The sequence below is a fragment of the Aotus nancymaae genome, unplaced genomic scaffold, assembly GCF_030222135.1.
Source record: "Aotus nancymaae isolate 86718 unplaced genomic scaffold, 86718_ANA_hifiasm-v0.15.2.pri h1tg000002l, whole genome shotgun sequence".
NCBI classification, from domain to species: domain Eukaryota; kingdom Metazoa; phylum Chordata; class Mammalia; order Primates; family Aotidae; genus Aotus; species Aotus nancymaae.
In genome coordinates, this window is record NW_026988413.1 from 39,109,405 (window position 1) to 39,119,348 (window position 9,944).

General features: G+C 34.9%; 1 protein-coding gene across 3 annotated transcripts in view; it reads left to right on the forward strand.

The window, feature by feature from the left end:
* ASZ1 (ankyrin repeat, SAM and basic leucine zipper domain containing 1) overlaps window positions 1–982 on the forward strand; it is a 57,866-nt gene extending 56,884 nt beyond the window's left edge. For all 3 annotated transcript variants that reach the window (XM_012456967.2, XM_012456968.2, XM_012456969.2), the window contains one exon: window positions 453–982. In XM_012456967.2, coding sequence (XP_012312390.1) covers window positions 453–605 — 153 coding nt within the window. In that variant the 3' untranslated portion in view covers window positions 606–982. The remainder of the gene's footprint in view (window positions 1–452) is intronic.
* The last annotated feature ends 8,962 nt before the right edge of the window (window positions 983–9,944 follow it).

Here is a 9,944-nt window from a genome sequence, read left to right on the forward strand (position 1 = left end):
GTTTCACCATTTTGGCCAGGCTGGTCTTGAACTCCAGACCTTGTGATCCACCCGCCTCAGCCTCCCAAAGTGCTGGAATTACAGGCATGAGCCACCAGGCCCGGCTGAAACAAACTTTAACATTAAAGTTGCTTTATCTCATAACATAAAAACACCATTTTAAAATGTGATCATCTATGAAAGCATATATTTTTAATGTAAAACTAATAATTTACAGTGATGGGATTCTAATGAAAGACTGTCTTTCAAGACATATATATATATATATGTCTCATATATATATATATTATATATATGTATGTTTATTTAAATCTTCCAAGGGAATCTTAAGTTGCCTACATCTAAATGAAGTGAATTGAATTAACATGGATATTATGATATTTTTTAAATCAAACTGTTTTTATTATCAGTGTATTATACAGTAACTTTTCTTTTTCCATACTAAATATTAGTTGCAAAATGAACGGGAAAATGATCCAACTCATATACCATTAAGGGAAGAAGTATCTACATGGAATAGTAGAATTTTGAAGAGGACAGCTATTACAGTATGCGGATTCGGTTTTCTTCTTTTCATTTGCAAGATAACTTTCCAGAGAAAATAATCCAAATATTTGTTTTAAGTTATATATATACATCTTATTTGAAACATCCAAAAATCGTTGCCCTTTTAACTATTTGGCACAATATAACCTTACATTCTTTGCCAGTATTCCATAGGAAACATTTTGACAATGTAATGTAATTTTTTTCTAGAAAGTGGTTTGTTACTCTGACTTACAAATACCAATTTGTTATGTTTTATGTTCATTTTGATCAGGCAGCAAATTATAAGTAATTATTTGATCATATGTAAATCACATTCAAAATTAAAGTTATATCTAATATCTTTGACATTTTAAAAAGTGTGCTTATTTGTCATAGTGTCTTACAGAATTAGTAAAGTGTTCACAAATTAAGAGCTTTCTTTTATTCCTTATTTTCCTCCTTCATTATTATATAATAAAGAATTTTATTGGATTTTTTGTTACATTATGAGGAAATTATTAATTTTGAAAGTATCCAAGAGAATACAAGGGATAAAGGCAAAATGTTAAAAGTTTTGAATTGTGGATTAAATCCTTAGGAAAAGTATTTTAAATACAAATTAGAACAGCAAAAAATTAGACACTAGTGTTGAAAGTACAAAGTACATTAGACTCTTTTATGTAAATTACTTTGAGGAACATACATACTATATAACATTCTTAGGAATGTTATAAAAGTGAATGACATTCGACATCATATCTAAAAAAGTAAGATTTACAAAATCAAACTGATGATATTCAGATTTTTAAAGTGAAGTTAATAAAAAGGCAGGCCCAATTTCACAGGGAGTATAGGATTTAAATCTTGCCTGACTTAGTGCCATACTTAAACAGATGCAGTTGATCTGCACTTGTTTGAGAAATAAACAAAGCAAAGATAAAGAATTGTGGAAAGGAAGAACATTACAAGGAGCTATAATTCGTAGCAGTTTCTGCTCTTGCGTATACCAAAACAAGATTTGAATCATTCTTTTCCTGAGAATATGGTCAACCAGCTATCATTGGAAAGTAATCACACTATGAATTGGTGCCTGACATTTTAACCTAACTGCAAAATAGCAAGGCATATTTTTTTTCTGGTATTTCCTCATTTAAATGAGTCTTAGAAGTTTTAAAGGAACTTCTTTTAACACGTGGTGTTTCACTCCCAGCACAGTGCTTGGGTAAATAGAAATTATTGAATAAATCTTAGTTTTAGCTTCCTTTAAAAAAAAAAAAAGCGCTCTGGGAAAATGACAGACATACTGTCAGATTATCTATTTATTGATGGTCTTTTTCACCTCAGTTCATCTTTAAGATAATGATGTTTCTCCTGTTGGCTGGATAGGTCACTATTTTTTAATCTTCTGACAAAATCAAAACATCTTGCAAATATTAGGACAAACTGTGAAGATGTTAATTTATAAAATATTTGCTTTCCAAAAGAATTTGTCACAGAATTCCATAAATGGTGACTTTTTTCTTTCCTTGACAAATATAGTATGATTTTTAGATTACAGACTGAGAATAACTATAGCAGCATTGTTGTGATTAGTGAAGTTAGTTCTATGGGCAAAGTATCAATAGAATGAATATTATTTTTCTTGTAACTTAAAATTGGTTATTTTATCTAGAGCGTAAGTCTCTTCCTACTCTAATTATTTCACCTGATTACAGTGCTTTCTTGCAGGAAAGGAGGCATTTATTGCTTCTGGAATATCCATTCTTTTATAATATGTAATTCAGTATAAATCATTTTTCTTCTCTTCTTCAAACAAGAAGAGAAGAGGACTTAAAGTAAGTCTCCCTTAGAGACTTCCCTGACCACAGATACGAATGTTTTCCACCAAGTTTTGATTCTATGCACTTGAAAGTAGTAAACCTTTTTTAAAATTAGTTGGTATATAATTTTTAATTAATCTGAATTAGAAAATGTTCCTATGTCTTTAGAACCAACTTAGGAACAAAAATAATCTATTTTGGGGATGTAAGTATCTTTCAAAGAGAAACATGCTTATTTGTCCCATCTTGCCACTATCTTTAAGTGGATGTTTAGTGCTCTTTGGCAATCTCGTTACATTTCTCTGATACATCTATCGCATTTCTCTGATATATTCAGTAATTTTTTATCAGATAACTGTTTTGCACTCCTCTTTCCTCAAACTTCTGAGACCTCCCCATCTCACTTTTAAAATGGTGGCCATGCTTCTTATTTCCCTGGGAAATAGAATCAGTTTTAAAAAAGAACTTGCATACTGGGTTTCCTCTAGTTAAGAGGTCAGCAAACATTTTTTTTGTAAAGTTCCAGATAATAAATATTTTAGACTTTGCAGGACATGTGGTCTGTGTCACAGTTTCTTAACTCTGCTGTTGTAGCACAAAAGCAGTTATAGACAGTACATAAATGAATGAATGTAGCCAGGTACAGCAGAACTTTATTTATAAAAACAGGTGTTGTCTGGATTTGGCCCACCAAGTTGTAGTTTACAGACCTATGTCTAATGTCACAGGGTTACAAATGTGAGTTATTTTTTATTTTTATATATTCTCTTTTAATCCTTATATTCTAGACAGAGATTTATCCATTAATATTTTTTAGAGAATCAGCTTTTGCGTTTGTCGGTCAACTACATTTTAAAATTTTTATTTCATTAACTTTCACTTTTATTATTTCCTGTCTTAATTGTTTGGGTTCTTTTTTTTTTAACTCAGTTATGTTAAACACACTTGAAATATTTTTTGCTTTCTGAGAAAAGAATTAAAGGTCATATATTCTACATACTGTAATTTCATAATTCATTTTAAAATACACTTATTTTTCCCTATTGTATTATTACAGTATCTATGTATTGACATTTCCCTATTGTGTTATTACAGTATCTATGTATTGACATTTATTTCATAAATTATTTTTTCCAAATTGCTTTTGGAAAAAAAACACATTGTGACTTCAAACTTACATGTCTGCAACTTTCTCTTTTGAAAAAAGAAGTATTGCTCAAAAATAAACTGATTATACTGTAAATAACTATTATGGTTTCTTAGGCTCAGGACAGAGATGGACAGATTACCACTTGAATGCCTAATATATGGCAAGCATTTCATAAATGTTACATTTAATTCATAGGCCAGGGCCATGAGGTGTATATTCCTATTTTACAGAAAATGAGTTTCAGAGACTGTTGAAGTAAATTGTTGAAATTCACACTGCTGATAAGAAATCTGGGATTTTAATCCAATCAGTTTAACTTCAAGTCCCGTGTTCTTTCCAGCACTCATCCATGCATTCATTCATTCATTCATTCAAATATTTACTGAGCACTTATCATGTACCAGGCATTTTTCTAGATGTTGAGAAATAAATTATCCCTGCCCTCGTGGAACTTACATTCTAATGGAAATAAACCAACAGATAAAGCATAAGATAATAGATGTGATAAATGCTATGAAGACAAAACAGGGAAATAGGAGGTGCAGGGTAGAAGTAGTACTTTGAGTGGTCAGGGAAGACCTCTCAAACTTTAGATCTTTTTGAGAACATAAAGGATCAGAGAGTAAGCCATACAGATATCTAGGGGGAAACTATCCCAGAACAAAAACTATGAAGCAAAAATATCACTGCACCAAGAGACTGTACTATAATTTTTAAATGGACTAGAGGCACCACTGTGGATACTGAGACTAGTTAGGAGGCTGCTGCAATATTCCAGATGCAAGGTGATGGTAGCTAGAGTTAACATTGGAAACAGTGAAAGTAGTTGAGCTCAAGACACATTTTTAAGATAAAACCAGGAGGATTTACTTACAGATTGAATGTGAGTTTTAAGTGAAAAGCAATAGTCAAAGATAACTTCAAGTTTTTTGGCTTGAGCAAGCAGAAGAATGGAGTTGCCATTTACTGAAATAAGGAAGTCTCTGAGAAGACAGAAACAGGAGAGATGAAAAGGGAGTAATTTTTAATAAACAGAACATTTGAGTCAGAAATTCAGAGGGGAGAGACACAGGCAGAAGATAAAAATTTGGATGTTGTCACTTTAGAGATAAGAAGACTCCACTGGATCTCTAAGGGAATAATGTAGACAAATAAGGCAACTAAGTCCTAGGGCACCAACATTCAAAGGAAGGGAGACAGGAAGAATCAGGAAAGGAGATTAAAAGAGTGGCCAATAAGGCTAGGCAAGAGCACGGATCAGCATCCTTCAACCCATGGGCCAAATTTGGCCCAGAGGATGGTCAACAGCATAGTCAGTAGGGAAATGTAAATTAAAACCACCAGGAAATTCAATACCATTACACACTCATCAAAAAGACAAATTTAAAAAGAATGACACCAAGTGTAGTAGGGATAAAGTACTTGAAACTCATACATCACTACTTTAAACCGCAGAGTGGAAAAACCATTTTGGAAAAATCGTTTGGCAGTATCTACTAAAACTAAACACGTTTTCCTGATGACCCAGCAGTTCTGAATATATGCCCTAGAGAAATGAGTTCATGCTTCCCCAGAAAGACGTATACAGGAATGTTCACAGTAGGTTTATTAATAGCCCAAAACTGCAGCAGATAAAAAAATAGTTGGACAATGGAATACTGCATAGTAATAAAAAAGAACAAACTATGACTACACATAAAAACATGGGCAAATCAGACAGACATAATATTGAGCAAAAGAAGTCAAACACAAGATTTTGTACATACCATATTATGAGTTTATACATAAGTTCAAAATAGAGAAAACTTCTTTATGGCAAAACTTAAAGAAGTGATGGTAGTGGCTATGTCTGAGAAGTAGGTATTGACTGGGAAAAGAAGCAAGGATACTGGAAATATTTTATCTTGATCTGACCAGAAGTTGCTTAGGTATATACATAAAAATTCAATGATATGTATAATTTCAGGCCCAAAATCCCAAGACTTCAAGAGGTAAAAAAAATTGGCATATTGACAAAAGCAGATTATGAAAAATAGAACTATAAAATACCTACTCTACAACCTAAGTTTGAAAACAAGTTTAAATGTAGATATTATTTTTAAAAACTGCTAAATTTAAAGAGAAATTAAGAGAGTTTTAAAATCTGGTATTAGGATAGTTTTCCTAGGTATTTTACTTAAGATAGTAAATTTGGAATTAGAAGAGCATTAATATGAGCAACTTTGTCACATTTTTGGTAAACAGCAAACACAAGGTTATAAACATAAGAATAAGGGATACTTTATAAAGATTTGCAAATTAAAATATTTAAAATTAGTAAATGCAGTCATGCATCACTTAAAAACAGGGATGCATTCTGAGAATGCATTGTTAGGCAGTTCTGTCACTGTGCAAATATAGAGTGTACTTAAACAAACCTAGAGGTTTAGCCTACTACACGTCTAGGCTATACAATGCTCCTAGGCTACCCTGTACAGCATGTTACTGTACTGAATATCTGCGGCAAGTAAGACAGTGGTAAATATTTGTATCAAAACATATCTAAACATATAAAAGATAGAGTAAAAATACAATATAAAAGATAAAAATGGTACACCTGTATAAGGCATTTACCGTGAATGAAGTTAGCAGGACTGAAGGTTGCTCTGGGTGAGTCAGTAAGTGGTTAGTAAATATGAAAGCCTAAGACCTTGCTGTTTAGTACTGTGGACATTATAAACACTGTGCACTTAGCAGCTACACTAAATATATTTTTTAAATACTTTTATTCAATAATAAATTAACCTAAGCATATGATAACATTTTTACTTTATAAACTTCTTAATTTTTTAAAACAGGTTCTTTCGTAATAACATTTAACTTAAAACACAAAACATATTGTACACTTGTCCTTATTTTATAAGCTCTTCTCTTTTTTAAAATATTCTTTTTTAAAATTTTTAAACTTCTTTGTTAAAATCTAAGACACAAACATACACACATTAGCCTAGGCCTGTAAGTACCACTGCCTTCTACCTCCACATTTTGTCCTGCTGAAAGGTCTTCAAGGCAATTACATGCATGCAGCTGTCATCGGTGATAACAATGCCTACTGAAATAATTCCTGAAGGATCTGTCTGAGCTATTTTACAGGTTTTAAAAAAAAATAAGTAAAAAGAGTACACTCTTAAACGATTTAAAAGTTTAGTAAATACCACCAAGGAGTCTGAGCTCAGACACACCTAACTGCTAAGCTGTTTCGGCATGGGGCTGGAGATATGGTGACAGTGAATCATGGGTTCAAGTGCTACAGTCTTACTGTTCATGCTGGGTTTTAGTAGATTTTCTTGAATAAATGTTTCTGCATTTGTTCTTTGACCTTAGTATATTTTCTAAAGACTTTAAATGGTTGCATGTTTATAGTTTTCTCCAGCTTTCCTTGTTTCTCTGGGGAGTACATTTATGACATTCCTCATACTACCATCCTGGCAGTAAAACTCTTTAATCAGTATTTCTGGGGTATCTGCTTTGTGCTTAGTACAGCGCTTAGCCCAGAATACTGTGCAGGATTCTTTTTTAAAAGCCAGAAACACTAGCTTTTGTATAACCTTATCTTTTGTATAAGGTTTAAGTTAATACTATAGGATGCTGAAAATTTTAAGAGCACCTAAAATCTATTTGAAGCAAAAGGAAAAGACCACCTAGGTTTGACAAGAATACATTAGGGCTAGATAAATGATACCTAAAGCAAGGTTATGCTGTTAATTTTAATGGCTTTCCTATGGAAGGTATTTCAGGTAATACCTAATTTAAATGAATTATATTTATTAAATATGGGAAACAAGATTTAAATGCCTAAAAGGGTATCAATCCAAAATGAATGCAGGGATAGCAGGGAAAAAATGGTAGCTAGGAGGCAGGGCTAAATTGCAGCTTCCAGTCGTATGGACATTGCAGCATGTGGAGACACACATGAACTTTTGCTCCAAGAACTACCACAGGAACATACCAAGAAAGCCAAGAGAATCCACAGACCCTCTTAAGGAAGCAGCTTGCTGCTGCAGGCTCCATGAGACATCCAAAAACATTGTGACTGCCCAAAGTGTGAGAAGGGGAATGTCTGCCCCTGAACACACATCCTTACTGGGGAGCTTGAAGGTCCAGATCACAGGAGAAGGATTTGACCTTTCCTGGAGCTGAGACTAATTTTAGGGAACTGAGCAAAATACAGGGGTAGAGGAAGCAGCAGGAAGGGACCTGTGGCACTCTCATTCCCCAGGGAAGCCATTCCTGACTTTGTCTCACAGGGGTTCTTAGGGAGGATGGCCAGTGGGATTGGGGAAAGACCACAGGGGAAGGAATCTTCCAGCTGAACTTTGTAACAATTTTGACAAAACAGGAAGTTTCCTGGACAAAATCTAGGGGAGGGGGTGCATGGGGAGTGCAGATATGAGCACAGAAACCAGGGCAGGTGGAGAGGTGTGAAATGTGAAAGCCCTGCTTGCTTTTTCAGCAGGGAGGCATGTAGTCTGGGGCAAGTTCTCAGCCCTGCTCACTGGCTGCCTGGAAATAAACTTGGAGGGGCACAGTGGGAGTGAGACTAATCTTTCAGGCTGCATGGGAGCTGGATAAGGCCTGTCACTGCTGGGTTTCCCCCACTACTCTGGCAATTTATATGATGCAGGAGAGGCAGCCATAATCTCCCTGGGAATGTAACTCCATTGGCCTAAGAAACACACCCCAAACCCCTAAAGCAGCCACAGCAAGCCCCACCCAAGTAGTCTGAGCTCAGACGCACCTAACCCTGATGGTCTCCTAATGGTCTTTCTCTACCTGTCCTGGTAGCTGAAGACAAAGAACTTGAGAGTGCTATGTCCCTGCCCACCACCTAAGAAACCCAAATACTTTTTCAGGTCACCCTAGGGCAAGCTTATTTCCTCCCTATACTACCACAGCTGTTGCTGTCTTGAAAGAATCACCTCCTGGCTGGAGACCAACACAAAACCAGTGCACTAAATGAAACTACAACCAAGGACCCTCATAGAGTCCATTTCACTCACCTGCTACATCCACTGGAGCAGGTGCTGGTATTCACAGCTGAGAGACCTGAAGACAGATCACATCACAGGACTCTTCACAGACACTTCTTGGTATAAACCTGGAGCCTGGTAGCTCCATTGGGTGGCTAGATTCAGAAGAGAAATAACAATCACTGAAGTTCAGCTCTCAGGAAGCCCCATATTAAGGGGAAGAGGGAGAGTGCTACATCAAGGGAGCACCCTGTAGGACAAAAGAATCTGAGCAGTAGCCCCTGAACCCCAGATCTTCCCTCTGACATTGTCTACCCAAATAAGAAGGAACCAGAAAAACAATTTTTAAAACCCCCAAAAGATCACACTAGCTCAACAGCAATGGATCCAAACCAAGAAAAAAATCTCTGAATTGTCAGAAAAACAATTTAGAAGGTCGATTATTAAGGTACTCAAGGAGACACTAGAGAAAGGTAAATACTAACTTAAATCAAAAAAGTAATACAGGATATGGACAGAAAAATCTCCAGAGAAACACATAGCATAAATAAAAACAATCACAACTTCTGGAAATGAAGGACACACTCAGAGAAATGCAAAATACACTGGAAAATCTCAGCAAACAAGTAAAAGAAACTTAAGAGCTCAAAGGCAAGAATTTTGAATTAACCCAATCTGACAAAGACAAAAGAAAAAATGAACAAAGCCTCCAAGAAATTGGGACTATGTTAAACAGCCAAACCTAAGAATAACTGGTATTCCCAAGGAAGAAGAGAAATCCAATAGTTTGGAAAACATATTTAAAGGAATAATCGAGGAAAATTTCCCTGGCCTTGCTAGAGACCTAGACATCCAAATACAAGAAGTTCAAAAACACCCAGGAAATTCATCACAAAAAGATCATCACCTAGGCACATACTCATCAGATTATCTAAAGTCAAATGAAGGAAATAATCTTAAGAGCTGTGAGGCAAAAGCATCCAGTAACCTAGAAAGGAAAACCTGTCAGATTAACAGTAGATTTCTCGGCCGAAACTCTACAAGCTAAAGGAATTGGGGGGGTCCTATCCTTAGCCTCCTTAAAAAAAAAATTAGCCAAGAATTTAGTATACAGTGGAATTATGCTTCATAAATAAACCGTTTTTTTCAGACAAACAAATGCTAAGAGAATTCACCACTACCAAGCTATCACTACAAGAACTGCTAAAAGGAACTCTAAATCATGAAATAAGTCCTCATAATGCACCCAAATAGAACCTCCTTAAAGCATAAATCTCAGAGGACCTATAAAACAATAACACCATGAAAACAACAGGTATTGGAACAACAACTAATATGATGAATAGAATAGTACTTCACTTCTCAATACTAACATTGAATGTAAATGCCCTAAATGCTCCACTTAAAAGATACAGAATGGTAGAATGCATAAGAATT